This window comes from Hippichthys cyanospilos, chromosome 19 (genome assembly GCF_059441005.1).
Source record: "Hippichthys cyanospilos isolate Australia breed blue-spotted pipefish chromosome 19, RoL_Hcya_1.0, whole genome shotgun sequence".
Classification (NCBI taxonomy): Eukaryota; Metazoa; Chordata; class Actinopteri; order Syngnathiformes; family Syngnathidae; genus Hippichthys; species Hippichthys cyanospilos.
The window spans coordinates 12,204,269-12,223,349 of record NC_142387.1 but is presented as its reverse complement, the minus strand read 5'-3'; the positions used below and the strand labels follow the sequence as shown (position 1 = coordinate 12,223,349).

General features: G+C 39.8%; 3 protein-coding genes across 5 annotated transcripts; 1 reads left to right on the top strand and 2 right to left on the bottom strand.

Annotated features, from left to right (window-relative positions):
• The first annotated feature begins 49 nt into the window (after window positions 1-49).
• pdx1 (pancreatic and duodenal homeobox 1) lies at window positions 50-2,598 on the top strand. The gene is made up of 2 exons (XM_088441909.1): window positions 50-425; window positions 1,904-2,598. The coding sequence occupies exons 1-2, from the start codon at window positions 68-70 to the stop codon at window positions 2,260-2,262; spliced, it is 717 nt and encodes a 238-aa protein (XP_088298035.1). The 5' UTR covers window positions 50-67; the 3' UTR covers window positions 2,263-2,598.
• A 1,188-nt stretch (window positions 2,599-3,786) lies between these two features.
• On the bottom strand, window positions 3,787-9,992 carry urad (ureidoimidazoline (2-oxo-4-hydroxy-4-carboxy-5-) decarboxylase). Of its 2 annotated transcripts, none has more exons than XM_088441906.1 (8): window positions 9,673-9,992; window positions 8,935-9,124; window positions 8,741-8,857; window positions 7,357-7,561; window positions 7,136-7,289; window positions 6,955-7,043; window positions 5,357-5,566; window positions 3,787-4,637 (listed from the first exon to the last, which is right to left on the bottom strand). In XM_088441906.1, exons 1-8 carry the CDS (start codon window positions 9,750-9,752, stop codon window positions 4,288-4,290), a joined length of 1,395 nt encoding a protein of 464 aa, XP_088298032.1. In that variant the 5' UTR covers window positions 9,753-9,992; the 3' UTR covers window positions 3,787-4,287. The 2 variants fall into 2 exon arrangements, with proteins under 2 accessions (XP_088298032.1, XP_088298034.1); XM_088441908.1 differs by having other exon boundaries at window positions 5,357-5,545.
• Window positions 9,993-10,708: 716 nt separating this feature from the next.
• Window positions 10,709-18,770, bottom strand: flt3 (fms related receptor tyrosine kinase 3). Of its 2 annotated transcripts, none has more exons than XM_088441902.1 (23): window positions 18,734-18,770; window positions 18,502-18,569; window positions 18,282-18,433; window positions 17,512-17,624; window positions 17,315-17,426; window positions 16,483-16,616; window positions 16,211-16,389; window positions 16,010-16,145; window positions 15,728-15,905; window positions 15,211-15,311; window positions 14,922-15,036; window positions 14,647-14,852; window positions 14,265-14,377; window positions 14,064-14,196; window positions 13,892-13,996; window positions 13,715-13,825; window positions 13,362-13,521; window positions 13,050-13,162; window positions 12,865-12,992; window positions 12,449-12,571; window positions 11,615-11,826; window positions 11,427-11,532; window positions 10,709-11,258 (listed from the first exon to the last, which is right to left on the bottom strand). In XM_088441902.1, the coding sequence occupies exons 1-23, from the start codon at window positions 18,759-18,761 to the stop codon at window positions 11,133-11,135; spliced, it is 2,952 nt and encodes a 983-aa protein (XP_088298028.1). In that variant the 5' UTR covers window positions 18,762-18,770; the 3' UTR covers window positions 10,709-11,132. The 2 variants fall into 2 exon arrangements, with proteins under 2 accessions (XP_088298028.1, XP_088298029.1); XM_088441903.1 differs by having other exon boundaries at window positions 12,865-12,980.
• Window positions 18,771-19,081: the final 311 nt, after the last annotated feature.

Genomic DNA, 19,081 nt, shown 5'->3' with positions numbered 1-19,081 from the left:
AAGTGGGCGCAGCCAGCAGAGGAGAAGGTCCACGCCAGGGGCGAGGGCCCCGCAGCGAAGCGCAGCCATGCATCGGGACAACCACGCGTACCAGCACCTCCCGTTCAAGGACTCCTGCGCGTACCAGAGGGCCGCCAACCAGGACGAGTTCGCCCACAACCCGCCGCCCTGCCTATACATGAGCCGCCAGGTGCAGGCGGGCTACCCGGCGGGCGCTAGCCTCGAACCCGGTGACGGACTGGCGGAACCCGCCTACGGGATCCCGCTGCTGCACCAGCAGCCGGTCCAAGCGCCGCAACATCCGCCCCCGCTCACGCCCTCTTCGGCCTTCGGTGACACCGACGAGCAGGGCCGGTTCCCTCTCCCCTTCCCCTGGATGAAAAGCAGCAAAGCCCATTCCCACGCGTGGAAGTCGCAGTGGACAGGTAAATCCGTATTTATTACGTGATTATCATTATCTTTGCATTATATTTAATAGTGACTCAAGGAGCTATTTTTATTATCGGTTAACCTTGTCGGGACAGTATTATAAACCAGGAAGGTCTAACCTATAGCTTTTTATTGTTTCTTATCTTCGCTAAAAGTTAATAATTCATACTCCAATTGTTCAACTGTTCAATTAAAAATGGGACTCCATGAACTAGTGCAATTTTTAATGTATCCTTTTTCATTATTACGTGTTGCTTGCTCTTTTTTTAAATGCCATTTTTTTGCATTAAAATGTAAATTATGGAGACGTTTAATCAGACTAGAGCACAAAAGTTGCAACTGAAGAGTGACTTTGCTCTAATTAGTATTAAATGTGTATTAGTTCAATTATGTCATGATAAATACATGATACAATAAAATGACATTAAAATAAAAGAAGTAACTCATGATTCTGAAAAATGTTTGTGTGCGTAATGGAAAAAGTACGTTCAAGTTTTTGTTAGAACTTTCATGATAAATTGCATTAATTTGAATGACTTTTCTTTTTGAACTAACAGCTTTATAAAACAACGTATGGAAAATAAATAAATTGTTGATGCTCACTTTTTGCAACTTTAGTGTACTCGAACGTTAGCATTTCTTACATTCTGTTTTAAATGGTTATTATAGGTACTTAAAGGTACTTTATTTTTTTTAAACAAGCATTGGCTTCATAAATTTGTTCTTTTTGTAGCTTTTTCATTTGTGCGTTGTCATGTACTCGGCGAAAGAATCACTTGCGTTGACCAATGTCCCTCAACGATATTAAAATGTATTTTTTTTTAATTTTTTGCTACCAATCAGATTTAAAATCTTCGACATAAACAGCAGTATTTTCTTCTTCTATGATTGGAAGGGAAGATAAAAACTTTTTCAACAATTCGTCCGAAGAAATAAGAGACTCCAACTTGTTTTATCGTCACCGCACATTCGCGTTTTTTTTTAATACATTTTCTTCGTCCACTCTCCGTAAAAAAAAAAAAAAAAAAAACGTTTGTTGGATAGTTATATAATAACAATAATAATGATTATATATTTTAATTATTTTTTTAATTTCGTAAAAAAATATTTAAAATATTCTATCAAATTACACATAAACACAACAAATTGCCTATATGTACTCCAAAAAAAATGTCTTGGCTCTCACAAAATGTTTGAACTTGTGGGATCTATTAAAATGGTCCCCACAAAGAAAATAAAACTCTGGATTTCGTCCTCACCATGTAGCAAAAGTCATAGTGCACACACACACACACACACACACAATAAAAATGTAAAAAATCAGATTTTTCTGTTTCCATCACTTATATAGCTAATGAAAGATAAACACAAACAGTGCTGCAGCACAAGTTGACAGACATTTGAGTTTTTATTTCTTTTTCTAATTTCGTAAGCTAACTTTTGATTCCAAACTGGACCACCTGTGTTTTCCCAGGTCAGTATATGATGGCGGAGGCCGAGGAGAGCAAACGCACGCGTACGGCCTACACGCGAGCTCAGCTTCTGGAGCTGGAGAAGGAATTTCTTTTCAACCGCTACATCTCCAGGCCGCGCCGCGTGGAACTGGCGCTCACCCTAAGCCTGACCGAGCGCCACATCAAGATCTGGTTCCAGAACCGCCGCATGAAGTGGAAGAAGGAGGAGGACCGGAGGCGGGCCAGGAGGGGCGAACCCGACCAGGACTGTGCCGTGACCTCTGGGGACCAAGGGGAGGCGGCGGCAGGGGTTTCCCCGCCGCTTTCCCCTGAGCGTCGCATCCTGGAGCAAAAGAAGACACTTTTTGAAGCCCTATGAGAAATGTTGTCGTTGAAGAAGGAAATTGGGGTGTACACATAATAATCAGGGAAAATCGAAGCAATTTTTTTCCCTTTTTGCCCAAATTTTAGATGTTTCTGAATGTATGCTGTGGTGTATGTCAAGAATGAATTTTCCCCCTCAGTCTGCTCTCTCATGGTGTACAATCATGAATGTTACAGGTGTTTAATATTTACAATTACAAATCCTGATGGTTTCCACACAAGGTCCAGCGGTGCCTTGAGAGACAATAAACTTTTTTTTTCTTTGATGAGAAAAATAGCTCGATTTAATGTTCGACTTTTTGAAAACAGAAAATAAATATAAGGAATTAAATGGTTCTGGTCTGCGGAATTTGGCCACCAGGGGGCAGGCTAATGCTTCACAGTCGTTGACACGACACATTGAAGAACAATTTCAATTGTAGACTTCAATTGTACACTTGTTTTCTACATTTTATTTTTCTTTCTTTTTAGACTTCTACTACTGCTGCTTTGTATTGTTGGTCGTTTTTCGTCGAAGTTAAAGACTGCATACCCAATGTGAGTAATGTTTTATGCACCGTTTGTAATTCTAAAACTTTGACGCTAACGTTTGATGCTAACGTTAGCATGTCAATGGGGCTTCGCATTCTGTATTAGCATAACAAAGCCGAATGTCGTTTAAATACACATCGTGTAATGCTTTGTTTTATATTGATATTTAAAAGTCTCTTAAAGAAGAATGAGATCCTTGCTGAACTAGTGTTTGTCTACGGTACAAAAACTAATTTTATTGGTTTAATAAATTGCATTCATTTTTTTGTAAGCCACTGTAACACTTAAATACTGGCTCAAATTAAACGTACTGTACATAATTGTAAATACTTTTTGGAAAAGTTATTGAATGTCAAATGCAATTTTATTTTAGTTTAAAACTATAAAAACATAACTTCAATTAGGCAGTGATTTTTTTAATACATTTATTTTTATGACTTTTGTCTGTTTGCGTACCCTATGGCGTAATGCTGCCTCTCAGTGGTCAATTTTGGTACTACAACAGACATGATTGTAGTGTGGAGTCCGTGATCTCACCATTAGAATCATTAAGCTTACAATCGACTTTTTTCCTATTTTCATTTTATAAATAAGTTGTCTTTTCAATCAAGTGCCTTTATCTTCCCCAAATCGGGCTACTTCTCATGACCGGGATGTTAGAGCAAAATTAAGGTGCTTGAATAAAATGTATTGTTTGAATGTATGAACTATGCCGTGATTTAATATTAAATAATTTTATCTCAATAATTTTGAAGGGAGAAAGTTCTGCCTCCTAGTGGAGAAAACATAAATTGACTAATTTTTTGTATGATCTACAGTACTTGTATACCTCTCTCTACACACACATTATATATATATATATATATATATATATATATATATATATATATATATATATATATATATATATATATATATATATATATACACACACACACACACACTGTGTTTCTTTCAGACAAAAAACAATCATTTTCTGATTTGTATTAAAACATTTTATTTATTAGTTGGTTCAATTGGTATTTTCAATCAGGCACCAACAAGAACAGCTCAATACAAGGTGGAAGTACGGATCGGTTCGGTATTCAAACACAGGTGATCGATTGAAAAAATAGCGGTCTAAAATTGATGCTTTTAGTAGATGACATTTTAAATTACAAAAGATAATAGATGTAGCGACAGTATCATCCAGTGTAGATACATGTTTACAAAAATCATTATTCACCACCATTTTTTCCGTGTTATATCGTGGAAAAACCAAATGACAATCTAGGGTGGTAATACTGGATTTTTTTTTTTTTTTGCCCAGTATTTCACGATACTGTTTTTTTCCTGTCATTGTGAGCGTGTGAATGTATCTTCTGAAAAAAAAAGTGTGAAATTTCAGGATCAACCCAAAACGACCATTTCCAAACTTTTGAACGTGCATCTACTTTTCACCTAAAAGTTAACCTAAAGTTTTGTGTCCAAACTCCCTCCCGGCCCCGATTCAAAACTGCGCTGCGGCGTCATCGTGCACGAGATCCCGAAGACGCAGGCGACAAATTTTCTTGACCTCCTCGATGGCGCGCTCTCGCTCTTCCGTGCAGCCGTTTGCCATGCGATTGCGTAGCTCCTGGAAAACGGCCGCCTTATCGCTGGCGCGGGCGCAGACGACGAAGGGGAAGCCGAAGCGTTCTTTGTACTCTTCGTTCAAGCAGGACATGGTGCAGGCCTCCTCCTGGCTCAGCGAGTCCAAGCCCGCGTAGGCCTGCTCGCTCATGGACTCTTGGGTCAAGGTGCCGGACTGCAGGTCCTGGCCGGCGAGGTCCGGGTGGCACCTGAGGATCCCCTCTTTGCCTGGACACGAGGGACGACGTATCAAACTCCCATCAGGCCCTAACTTTTATCTTTAACTAGCCCGGCATGATTATGGCCAAAATAATCATCGCAATTATTTTGCTTTAATACTGAAATCCCGAATATTTATCATGTTCGGTCAAACATGTCTATTTATTGCCCTTTTTTGGAAACAAACAAAAACAAACTTCAAAGCTTGATACTTACAAAGCCTCTTTAGAACCAAGCGCATTATTTACTTTTAAGCAAATTTTAATCAATTAGCAGTCAAAATGTCATTTCAAAGCAACTTTATTATAACATTTTTGCAAATCGGATTTTTTAAAACGGGTCTCAATTGGCGGCTAGCACGGTATATATTACTGGGGAAACATTGCCCCCTGGTGGTAGCATGACAAAGTGTTTGATTTGACTTGTATTCAAAAAAGTGCTTGACTTTAAATGTTAATATCGCCGAGGATTAGCTTAATTAATTGAATCGCGATTAAAATTCGATTAATAGCGCAGCCATACGTAAATTTAGAAAATGTGTTACCGAAATTACCGGAACTACTTTTTTGGCAACCAAGTTAGCGGAATTTTACCATTTTTTTTGTTTTTTTTACAGTGTACTCGACACCCCCCCAAAAAAGTGCTTTTCCAGTTCCATCTTTTTTTTGAACTCTTAGCACCATCATATTTCTTTTCACAGTCACTTTGCCCGATAACCATCAACTCACCCGATTCCGAAAGCGCGTCGACGAAGTCGCATATGGCCGTCTCCAAAGCGTCCACGTCGACGAAGGGACGCTGGGAGCACACGGCGGCCGCCGCGATGGGACACCGCTCCACCACGTTTCCGAAAATGTTGACAAATTCCTCGTAGGGGAGCGCGTTGACTCGGGAGAGCTCCATGTTCTCACGGGCGGCTGCTTGACCAAGCGAAAAGTCTAAAATCAAACATTTGTCTTAAGTCCAACGTCCTTGCGGGCGCGCTAGACCGCCTCGGTTAATGTTTTCATATCACAAAGATCAAATTAACTCATGCGCTGCTATTGACGGCTGGAGACGTCAAAGATTATTTTTTTTTTACGGGGGGGTGTGCCGGCAATGAGACAAACTAGCTAAACCAGGGGTGTTCTTTCAGGGACGGATACAGATTCATAGAAAGGCACAAGGGACATGTTAACTTATTAAACATGGGAAAAATAAATCATGCTAGTTAGCCTGGTTGCGTCAAGCCCTCTCGTACATGAAAGTTTTGAGATTTGTGGTGATGTCAATGTGGCATATGTGAGTATTTTTTCCAGGCTTAAACTATGGCCCCTCCTGTGGACATGGTTGATATCTTTTTTTTTTTCCTACCCTGTCCCTCATGTTTTCCTTTTCTCGAGTAAGGAGACATGGCCAAAGTTTGTTTTTTTTTTTCTCTTCCTCCCTTGTATTTTCAGTACCGTATTTTCCGCACCAGATTATGAAGTACACCTTCAATTAATGGCCTGTTTTAAAACTTATTTCATAAATAGCGTGCATTGCATTATAAGGCGCATAGAATAGAAGCTACAGTAGTTGCGTTGTGCATCCACTAGATGGAGCTGCGCAAAAGGGAATTTCAACAAAACAATCAGATAAGTCAAACTTTTCAATCAGAAATGAATAAATATGATTTGTGGAAACGGGGGGGAAAAAACTGTTAAGATCAATACGAAGACGAATTAAAAGTTTAAATGATTATGATAATTATGATTCAATTAAATTTTAAACTTGATTTTTTTTATTAAATTGCAACAAAACCTGACAATGTTTTGTGTTTTGTTGATTTAAAAATTGTTTTTTGGATTTATTTCATAAAATGTTGCTTTCTTTTAGAAAAACTTTAGTTTTTTGTTCCTTGTCCCCATATAAATTGCGTCAAAATTGGCGCATATTAACCATTTGAATATTTCCAACATTTTTATTGTAAAAAATACATTTTCAACTCAAATGCAGAGGAAAAAAATGGAAACATTTACATGGAATTGAAATGAAAATTAGGTTTATGCACTGCATAACGTACATCAGATTATGAAGTACATCTTCAATTAATGGCCTGTTTTAAAATTTATTTCATAAATAGTGTGCATTGCATTATAAGGCACATAGAATAGAAGCTACAGTAGTTGCGTTGTGCATCCACTTATGCACTGCATAACGTACACCGGATTATAAAGCGCACCGCATTGCAAGGTGCACACGGGATTATAAAGGACCCTGTCAATTTTTTAGAATATTGAAGGCTTTTAGGTGCACTTTATAGTCCGGAAACTGGCCCCCAGGCCGCAGTTTGACCACCACTGACCTAAATATTTGGCAGTGTCGTCCTCTGGCCTTGGCGCGTCTATCACCATCATACTGAGGTCAGGCTTGGTCTGCCCAGAGCTCACCCACCTTGGAGAAAAAAAAAAAAAAAACATGTTGAAGGCCATCTATGTTTATCACTGGTTCGAGCAAAAATAAGCGTGCAAATAATGAGAATATACTTCTGCAATGTATGCGGATGCGGGAGATTAATATGGAGGGATTCTCTCAGGTAGTCGTACGCCTTGGGTCCATGAAAGTGGAGCGTGGCGGCAAATTCCCGCTGTTCTTTGGTATATTCGTGGCTGTGTTTGGATAGCAGGTGAACCGGAAGATCTGGAATTCAAACAATTCGGGGCTAGCGCCGACGTCTTCAAGCGTCCCCGCCGTGTATTCGTTTCACCTGCGTATATATCCAGACGTTCTTTCAATTCCTCGTTCAGGACTTTCTTGACCTCCAGGTCCTCCAGGAGACAACTGACGGTGTTCCTTGCTCTCCTCTCTCTGTCCTTGGCGTTCCTCTTTTCTCGTTCCAGGCTCTCCACTCGAGCTAAAGCTTCACTCAGTTTCACGCGCAGTTCTTCTGGCGTTGACGCATAGGCGTGGTCCTAGTAGAAACAAGAATATTAAAAAAAAACTTAGGAGTATCTTGAATTACAGGTTTTTCGAGAGCCGGGCCTTCACGTTCGGGATGCACGATTATGGCCGAAATATAATCACGATTAATATTGAAATCGCGATTGTTCATCGTGTTTGGTAAAAACGTGTGTATTTAGTTCCCGTTTTTATTTATTGCAACTCGCTGGGTGCAAACCAATGAAAAAAATACAGTATTTTCCGCATTATAAGGCGCACCTAAAAGCCTTAATTTTTTTTTAAAAAGCTGATGGTGCGCCTTATAAACAGGTGCACCTTATATATGGATCAATATTGAGATTGGGATTGGTAGATGGGGAATGAAGTGATAAAGTAAGCTTCACCTGTTTCTTTTGTGTGTTTATAGTTGAACAAGGTTGGTCATATTGACATTGAGTTATTATGCTATTGAGAGTTTAGAGGTATTATTTGTTATTATTGTTAATACTTGGAGTATTACTATATTGTGATTGAAAAAGTTTTCAAATATGTCATTAATTGAGGGTGCGCCTTATAATCCGGTGCGCCTTGTATATGGAAAAGCTTTAAAATGTGTCATTAATTGAGGGTGCGCCTTATAATCCTGTGCACCTTATAGTGCGGAAAATACAGTATTTAGAACCAAACACATTATTTACTTTTAGACAAATTTTAATCAATTAGTAGTCAACCGAATTTATACCAAAACCGGATTTTTCATAACGGGTCTAAATAGACAGCTAGCACTGTATATATTAGGAATCAGGTGAGAAACTCAACGCCATTTCACACTGGTAAATAATATATAAGGTTGAGAAAAAGCAAAGGTTTTGTCACGCAAATATGTGCTAAACATTGCCCCCTAGTGGTAAAATGACAAAGTGCTTGATTTGACTTGTAATTAAAAAAATGCTTGACTTTTTAAATGTTAATATCGACGAGGATCAGCTTAATTAATCGAGGGAGCTCATATCGTGATCGCGATTAAAATTTGATTTATTGTGCAGCCCTACTCCACGCTGTTTAGTGCAAATCCCAAACCCAACAGTTGAACGTGTGCCACTGAAGATTAACCATTGATTGTCTTGCATGCGAAGCATCAATGCGTAGATTTTGCATCACACTTTTTTTGCAACCGAATTATTCGACCGATCTTTGCACTCGTTACTCACAACAGTGGGGACGATCACCGGTTTGGGGTCAGGCTGGGTCGCGGTGTCTTTGACAAGTTGGGAAGTATCCGGCAGGGGCTCCCGTGCCTTTTGTGAGGTCTGAGACATCCTGGGAGCCTTCACGGTTGCAAAGGGGGTTGAAAACGTGGCATCGAATGTTGCAATCCTTAAATCGGCGCAATACACTTCCTGACCTTATTATCGGGAGGTTTGAAACAGCAGACAGGAACGGTTCCTTCTCGGAGTCTGACGGTCTGACCCGTTCTGTCAAAATCCTCCGCTCTGAAGTGCTCACTGCACAGCATGGTCGACGGATTGGATAGGAATCCTCCTCTTCGGACGGCTTTTTCCCATTTTCTTCTCAGCACTAGATCTTTGGGAAACCTAGATGAGTTGGAGCAAAGTTAGCTAAAGCAGGGTACGCATACAAATAAATAACAAAAATATATATTCCTGTGGAAGTTAAAGACAAGATTATTAGTGAAAATATATTTTAATGTCGTATCTTAAGTGAGGCCACAGATTCATGATGGGGGGCTGTGTCACCCCATAAACCCGTTGTAGCACCGGCCCTGGTTTTTCTTCTTTGAATATTCCATCTACTGTATTTGGATGTCCTCTGTGGCACCATGCTGCCTCCTGCACGTCAGTTTTGGTACTACAACAAATCTCTAGCGGGAGCTCTTGTAAACAGTAAGCACTCCCGTGGCGACTTTTACATTTTAAATAGCGCCGTTGACACAGCCAAACACAAACTTATTCATTATAGTAGTGTTTGTATTTCATAGATAATATTTATACGTTGTGGGCTAGTTTCACTGAAGGAATTCATGGACCGTTCGCGGGATTAGCCCCAAAGTCGGCAAGTTCCATCTGCAAAATGACATTATTATGATCAAATCAATCTTTTTAAAGACGTTGTTCAGTTTTACCTGTGAAAGGTAATCCCACGAGCTCTGGATTCGGGGGTAAAGCGGTTGGTACAAGTCAAGGAAGAACACGAATGAGGCATCTTGTTCCTCGAACCTCTCTACTTCGCCACATTCAAAATGGCGACGACGCCAACGTGTGTTTTTGCGCGCAAAGCGGTGGCTACGTTTACACGTCTATTTTCAAAACTGTCTCGTTTACGCGTACGAAAGAAGCTCTTCGTGGGTGTGTAGATCTAACGCTAAGTGCAGTTTGACAAAAAGTGGTACTAGGGGTGTTGTCAGAACGTGTCTGTGAATAAACGACGAAAGTACTGCACGAGCGAATGGCGGTCGTCAATGGCTGTCATTGTACTTCCGGTACACGTAACTATTGGCCAAGCTGCCTGTCAATCATTCGCAGGCCCGGTTGGTCAGTTCCGGCAAGGTCTGTTTTCAGGTCGAACTATGAATTTTTCAAAATACATGTTCTATACCCAAAACAGTTGGGGCAAGGCAGGGTGTAATCTGGCAAAAAAAAAGTTTGCATTGGATTTATTTTAAATTATTTAATTATTTTCGCTACAGCTTGAGTAGGAAAAAACGAAAAATGACTAAATATGTAAATAGCTATGTAAGGAATTCCTTAAGGAATCAAAAAATTTGTGGGTTTTCTTTTTGACTGTTGGGTATTCTTGAGGTGATTTTCTTATGGTTCAACGTTTGATTTAAATGCTGTATATATTGTGATATATATTTACAATCATATTTCTAAATAAATGTATTTACCTTTACTTTTAACCATTTATATTATTACAAATTAATTTGACTGTAAAAAATTTAAATAGATGAAGTATTGAGTAATAATGTAAAATATTTAGTAAATACATTTAAATTAAATAAATAAATATTGTATTAAATATTTAGTAACAATGTAAAACGACATAAAACGCAATATGTATACAGTTTCTGTAAGTGCATTTTTATTGCAAGTTAAATGCTTCGGCTTGGAAAAATTCATAAAATATTACAATCAAATAATATTTAAAGCTCTGGAGAAAATAAAGTTGATTAAAATACAAACATTTAAAGCAAATAAAATCAATCTTACATGGTGATACAAACATGTTTATAACATTAAAACTCAAGAAAATGCCCCATTTAATTACTTGTTTTTTTACCCTTCAGGGCCACTGTACTTGCTACTAGCTTAGCCTTTTTATGAGATGTACAGTATCCGAAAACATAGTTAAGTTTACATAAAAATAACACAAAAGCAAAAACTCCGTAAATAATTTTTCTATTGCCATTTCTACTGTTGATGCCGTTGTTCAATTTATGCAACCTTATGAAATTGATGCACATTAACAGGGCAACAAAAAGTAAATGAAACATGAAACAATAGTAATACTATCATGGTTCAATTCAAGCGAAGGCAGGAGCTCTATGATTTTTTTTAATTTAGCAAAAGTTTTCTTTGATGATTATTTGGGTGGATGGCCAGACGGCTGTAGAATTTCGTCCAACTGCGTCTCACCCTGTCGGGCGTCCAAAATAGTCGATGTGTTCTGATAGTTGCTCAATGTCTGGTTGATGGTGTTGTGATAGAGCTGAAAGAAGAAGAAGAAGCTCTGTTAGCGGAAAACAAACACGCTGACCTCAATTCTTTTATTGGTTCTGTGAAATTTTCAGAATGTATTCCTATCCTATTCCTATCATAACGTCACATTGCGTTTTAAAAATCGAATCCTTCGGATAAGCGAACTTTCCCAACTTACGTTTTCCTCGCTGACGGTCAGATGTTCCGACATGAAGGCCACCAATTTAGAGAAGGTGGGCCGGTCCCCGGGGTCCAGGGCCCAGCACTTGCACATCATCTGGTACCTGAAAAAATAACGAGAAGACCGTCATTTCGGTACGTTCCTTCCAGCGCGTCGGGATCTGGTTTCCCGCTGAAGATACCTACACAAACTCGTCGGCGTAATAAGGACAGTCCATCTTGAATCCTCCCTGGAGCATGGAATAGAAACCGTGGTCCACCTTCATGCCGGGGTACGGGGTAACACCCAGGGAGAATATTTCCCACAAGAGGATGCCGTACGCCCACACGTCACTCTTCATTGTGTACATCCCCTGAAAGATGCTCTCCGGCGCCATCCACTTGACCGGCAAACGTACCTACAAGTCGTTTCACTCATTCAATCCCAAAGACGTGTTTTTACGTTTTTGTTTTTTTCTTCAAATTTTGTCCTGGGAACTTTTTTTTTCTTTTATTCCCATTTTTTTTTGAAACCTTCTGTGTCGATTTTGACTCACTTTGGGCCATTGATGTAGACACCATTAAAAAAAAAAAAAAAAAGGCTAAAAATGGCCATAAATTGTCAAAAAAAGGTGGCACCATGCATTCATTCCTAAAATTCCTTGCAAATGGTGTACATCCCCTGAAAGATGCTCTCCGGCACCATCTACTTGACCGGCAAACATACCTACAAGTCATTTAACTCATTCAATCCCAAAGACGTGTTTTTACGTTTTTTTTTTTTCTTAAAATTTTGTCCAGGGAACTTTTTTTTCCCATTTTTTAAACCATCTGTGTCGATTTTGACTCAGTTTGGGCCATTGATCTAGACACTATTTAAAGAAAAAACACTAGGAGGCTAAAAATGACCATAAATTGTCAAAAAAGAGGGCGCCATGCATTCATTCCTAAAATTCCTTGCAAATGGGATTTATTTGATTGCAGATTTTACCCGTACGACCGTAGGCACCCCAAAAAAAAAAAAACCCTCAAGTGGCTTACGTTTCCTTTCACGACATAATTGGAATCGTTGTCGATGTCCCGGGCCAATCCGAAGTCGGCGATTTTCAGCAGTCGTCCTTTGGTCACCAGCACGTTGCGAGCCGCCAGGTCGCGATGGATACACTGTTGATCCATGTTGTAAAATTACACCGTTGCCTTGAGATGAAAAAATACTCTAAAATATTGTACGATTAAAAAAAAATTGCGTAATGAAATACAATTTCAAGAATTCGACAGTTTTGACAAACTGGTGGGATTTATCACACAAATGTACATTTGTCCATTATTTGTCCTAGCTAACCCTAACCCGGACTGTCCATCAGTGATTGGTTGTGGCCTTAGCTCCTTAGCCACGCTACGATTGGTCTTTCTTCTTCGCTGAGGATAAAGAATATATAAACCGTCAATTTCCTTACGTTTTTGGAGGAAAGGAAGTCCATGCCTTTGGCCACTTGGACAGCAAAGCTCAACAGGTCGTCAAAAGTCAGAGCCCGCAGGTCGTCCGAGTCTACGTACTCGTTGCTCTCCGGGTCTGCGGATGAAACTGTTTCATTTGCGCTTACAAAGAATTTTTGGTACCGTCTGTGTCGGATGGACTGACCTTCAACCGAGTCCAATTCGTCCAAGCTGGGGCTGAGGAGGGCGACGTCCTCTTGCCCCCCTTTGGAGATAGCACGCATTGGGATGTAGTTGTCCACAGTGCCCTCGTATGCACTGACAACAAAAAACAACAAAATCTTGGTGGATGGAAAACGAAAAACACTACAGCGGACTAATAACTTTGGTCCCGTTCAGTTTTTTCAATGCTTCGGAAAATAATATCGCGGGCCGGATTAAATCTTGTTGTGGGCCGGATCCGGCCCGCGGGACCTAGGTTTGACACCGTTGCACTATGTATGTACAAAATCCCTACGTTGTTGAGTTTTTGGCTGGCGTCAGATTGCGATAGAGGCTGCTGTTGCGGTCCCGGGTAAAGGCGTCCACTGCCGATTTATGGTAGCGCTCGCCGCTGCTCTTCAGGTAGTTCAGCAAGTCGCCGTGGCAACAGTACTGGAATATCAGATATACCGGGCCTGTGTGAAAACGGGGAATTCCAAACTTTTGAATGGAAATTCTCAAAAGGACAAAAATTGAACGCAATGGAAATCGCCATAGAAACCATCGTTAAAAACATCGAAAAACTCGTTCGCTACCATTGACGGCTTTTGACGTCATAGATTAGCGATACGGGCGACGTAATATTAACTTTCATCCGGTAAAATGTACCTGACTCTGTGCATGCTCCCAGTAGGTTCACGATATTCGTGTGGTGTCCGATGTGCGTCAGCATTTTGAGTTCGGACATCAGAGCCTCTTTCTCCACTTCCTGGTGTTTCTCTGCAAGCCACCGGATTGGCCGATCGTACCGTTTTCTTCAACTTTGAGCTCTTTCGCTAGATTTACCTTTAAGCATCTTGACTGCCACCTGCTGCGACACGCCGGCTTTTTTGATGCCGTACGCCGTGGCCTGCACCACCATGCCAAAAGCGCCGGAGCCCAGTTCTTTCCCTTTAGGAACACACGACCACTCGCGTTATAAACGCACAACGGCACTAAATGTAATTTTGTATACTACCTAATTCCAGGTTCTCCCTGGGAAACTCCCATTTCTTTTCATACTCAAAGTCCTTGAAGTTAATGTAGATGTAATCGTTATCGTTGGGGCCCACCATCTGGATCATCTGCAGCTGGGGCTGATACTGGGGTTTCTATCGGACATTTGAAGCGTTAGTCACTCACACTTATAATTTGGAACGCCTGATTGACGGCGCCTTACCTTTTTCTTGACGAAGTACATTAGCGCCGCACTGACGGCGAGCAAAGCCACAACCAGGATCACACTGCAGACTTTCAGTATCTTGTATGTGTCATTCTCCTCTTTGGGAGCCCCTAAAAAGCCATATACTGTGTATATATATATATATATATATATATATATATATATATATATATATATATATATATATATATTATTTTTTTTATATATATATATATTTTTTTTAAATACACACACACACATATATATATATATATATATATATATATATATATATATATATATATATATATATATATATATATGTTAAAAAATATTTATTGCATTTTAAAGTGAATTAAGTGTAGGTTTAGAGTATATATCACAGAATAATCATAAAAACCTCTAGAGGCCTGCGGGGAAGGCGAGTTGTACACCAAATGCGGGACAGAGCACCAGGAGCCGGCCGAGTTAGCCAAGCAAAACTTCACGTAGTGTCCATCCGGCAGAGTTATACTCGTCGAGCTCTCGATGATCTTTCGACACCGTAGGTCACGGTCGGCTCTCAGGGCGTCGGGGACCTCGCTCCAGAGAGAAAGACCCTCGCAGCTGAAATAAGGCAAAATGAACAAAGACGCTTGGCGATAAAAGAGCGCGTTTGGACTAGTACAGGCAGACCTTTGGTTGCCGGGAAAACAAGACATCCACGTGTAATTTGCCGGTACGGCGCTGGCTGTCTGGACGCTGATGCTGTTGTTGTGCTTGTTGACGCTGAATTTGAATTTTGGGTCGTCTGTATCGAGAAAAACAGCGCACAGGAGAAAGAAAACGTGCTATGACTGTTGCTATGTCTACATGTGTTGCTGCACCATTTGTGTTCAAATAGTTCCTTCATGGGTTATGCCACATGTTTTTTTTTTTAAAGCATTTGTACCTCTAATCCACTTTTATCTCATTTGTTTCTTACCTACAACACACACAGACACGGTCTTATTTCTGTTTAGTCCACCCGCCTTGACGTGTAGCGTGTAATCTCCTGTTTTGATTCCACCGCACAGCTTCACCGTCCTGACACAACATAACAAATATCATTACCGCTCTGCCCTTGTGTTTATGCTCAATTCGCACGTTTGTAATGTCATTAAAAAGCTGCAGGGTTAGGGAAAAAAATTCATTTTGTCAATTATTTTACAAGATCTGCCGCTAAACTTTGATCTAGCAAAATCAAATGTGAAATTCGTCTTTTTTCAGCTGTATAAAGTTATGATTTTGCAAACAAATGTCACACGACCACCATAATTTTCTTTTTTTTCAGATAGTTACTTTTGCTAGGTTTAAGCATCAATATTTTCCAGACAAAATAATGCATTTATAAGATTTATTCCCTGCATCTCATCCAAACTGACATCGGCTCTCCAATTTTGTTTTTATACAGGATTTTTTTCCGCCTGGATGACCTCGCGATATCGGATGTATCGCTGCACCTGTGCGTTGTGACCCAGTCTTCTGTGACGCATTTGGATGCGTTTCCGTCGGACGTCTCCCAGATGCACTGCTCCAGAGCGGGGTGGTAAAACACGGAGGCCTGCAAACACGCGTCGGCCGCCTCGCGAGCTCGGAGAGTTTTTCTCGCATCCAGCTGCACTGAGAGGAAGTCTTCCGCTAAGTTTAAAAAAAACAAACACTTAGCGAAGAAAGCTGAATATTTGCTTGAGACAGGACTGCCAACCGAATTTGTCTTTTCATGAAAACTTGCGAAAACCGACCTTGGACGCTGACGTTAAGAGACTTGCTTATGTCTTGATTCCTGCAGGTGTACGCGCCGGCGTGGTCGCCGTCCGCCGAGTCGATGAACAAATAAGCCATCCAGCTTTTCCCATGCGAGTCATTTCGGATGCACATCTGGAAAAATGACGACGTCGTTTCCAGGTATTGTTCGTTCACGTTAAGATGCAATGACGCCTCACCTGCTCCTTGATTTTAGCGGGGCACGCTAACGCGTCGGATGTCAACAGGTGGCCGTCTTTCTCCCATACTGCCGATCGCTGCCGTCGGCGTTGGATCCTGCAGCGAAGCAGGAGAGGCTGACCGGGACTCAAAATCAGCCTGGAGACTTCGTCCTTTTCCGCCAGGTCGCTCTCTAAGTCTTAAAACATACAAAATAGATTACACATATTTCAGATTTTACTTTGATTTCATCTGGCCCATTGAAACAAACGTAACATGGAAGTTTCATCACCAAAGTCGTATAACTGGGAGCATTCCCGCCCTTGACTGTTATAAGCACAACACATCACTCCTTTGTTTTTGAATCCAACGCTGGTGATTGTGCTCTCAGTTTTGCCCGCACCTGCAACTACTTCGTCTTGCATTCTGTCCAAAAAGAAAACACATTAGGCATCATTATAACAAGATGTGTTGCATATATTGCATATCTGTGTATCTATCTATCTATCTATCTATCTATCTATCTATCTATCTATCTATCTATCTATCTATCTATCTATCTATCTATCTATCTATCTATCTATCTATCTATCTATCTATCTATCTATCTATCTATCTATCTATCTATCTATCTATCTATCTATCTATCTATCTATCTATCTATCTATCTATCTATCTATCTATCTATCTAGCCATCCATCTATCTATCTCATCACCATCATGCTATCTGTAATCTTTGTGTCTTTCTTCCTTTAGCTAGCCATATTGCTAGCTATCTTATTTATTTCTTGACTAGCTTGTGATGGATATTAGCTAGCTCTCACAGTATCTTAACTGCCTATTTTCATTAGTTTGCTAAGTATCTTAGCTAGCTTGCTAGCTATCTTAACTGTTTCTTAGCTAGTTGGCTAGATATTGGAACTATTTTTGCTAGTGCGCTAGGTATTTTAGCTTGCTTGATAGCTACCTTTAATATTTTTGCTAGCGTGCTAGCTATCCTTGATCAAATTATATGTTGTGTGTGTAGCCTATATATTTATGTATTGTATATTGTATATATACTTATGTTTTATTTGCGCTTATTAGAAAGAAAATGAAGGATGGATGAGGGAGGGACATCTTACCCTAACCACCCCAGAACAGGCTGAGGGACACCCTCAGACGCACACTTAAAATGTGGGGAACTCATTTCGTCGTCGACATTGACGAGCGTTAGGCGAGGTTTTGTGGGCCGTTCTAATAAGGAAATAAAGCCCAGAAAACCAGTCATATAGTGAGGATTAGAAGTTATTTTTTAAAGAATGAAAGAGTCAGTCCTTACTCGTGGCTACATGCAAAGCAAAGGACAAAGAGAAGTCAGCCCCACATCTCAGGGCGTACTCCCCGGAATCTCCTTCAGAAAGCGCTGGCAGGGCCACAGAGCAGCTGCCATTTCTATTGACCAAAAAAAAAAAAAAAAAAAAACATTAATAAAAGAAAAAATGTTTTTAAATCAGGCATATACATTCTTTATCCTCTGCAACAGCAAATATATTATTTATTCCTTGTGTAAAATACAAAAAGATATTGCTGGAACTTCCGGTCACTTTCAGTATTTATGAAAGTCTTCTTCATTTGTTTGTCTAATACTACATTATACTGCCCCAAGTGGCCAAGATGTACACACCAGGAGTCACAATGCAAAAACTGTTTAATTCGTTACCTTCCATTTCCATTTGTTTTAGCAGTGAATACAATAATCATTTAAAATAAACTTTGACTTTTGAAATATTTTTGACTTAATTATCAAAATTAAGTATATTAAGTAACAATTAAATAAAAAATATTTCAAAAGTTTAATTTTCAGTAGTTGTGAAAGTCTTCTTCATTTGTTTCTGCTTTACAGTACTATATAATACTGCCCCAAGTGGCCAAGTTGTGTACACCATAATGCAAAAACTACAATAATCATTCATAATAAGAATCAAACACTGTCAATATTTTTTTATTAAATGAAGTATTTAACACATTTTAGCTTTTTTTCCCTTTTTATTCATCCGTAAATGCCTCTTGAACACCAACGTCACAAAACCCTTACTTTTAAATACTTACATCACTTTTCCGCTTTCCGAGCCTCCGCTCAAGCCGCAGGCCTCGCATCGGTGGAGACCTTTTAAGGAGATCAGAAGTCTCTTGCCTGCAGGCACCTCCAAACGGACCGGAGTGGTTTCATTCAGGTGGTCAACCGGGTAGAAACACTCCACCTGGAAATACATTACTTTGATTTACTGAATAATTTCTATGTGGAAAAAAATATTCTTGGAACGCTTACCTCATGACTTGGTTGGCAGTTCTCCAGAACTGCGATGCCATTGCACATGGCAAACAACAGCAAAACGCCTTGAAAGATATTCATAATAACAATTAATAAAGATTAATTCATCCCAGCATTTTAAATGTTTTTTTTTAAGTAGAGCAAACTGTTGAATTGCTATTGAAAACATCACTTTAAATCAAATACCTAGAATATTGTGATGCGGAAAAAAAACAAAAAAACAACATACCCACAATCATTGGACTGCGCATGAACATCTGTCCGTCTCTGTGTGTTTGTCACAATAAAACGTCGAAGGTCGGGTATTATTTTTTTAAGAAGGGGAAGCCACGCCTGGCTACCTGACAAGTGAAAAAGCCTACTTCCTATTCTTGAAACCCACTTTAAAGTTCCTTAAATTAATACTACTTGAGTTTTTTTTTCAAAATGGAACTTGTTTCTTCTTATTGTTGATGTTATTGGTATTTTAAGGCCATATGTAAGTTTTGAAGTCTAAAAATACGCGTTTAAAATATTGGATTCGCTTGAACTCATAAATATTGTTTACAATATGGCCCCTTTAGTCTGAATGCAGTAT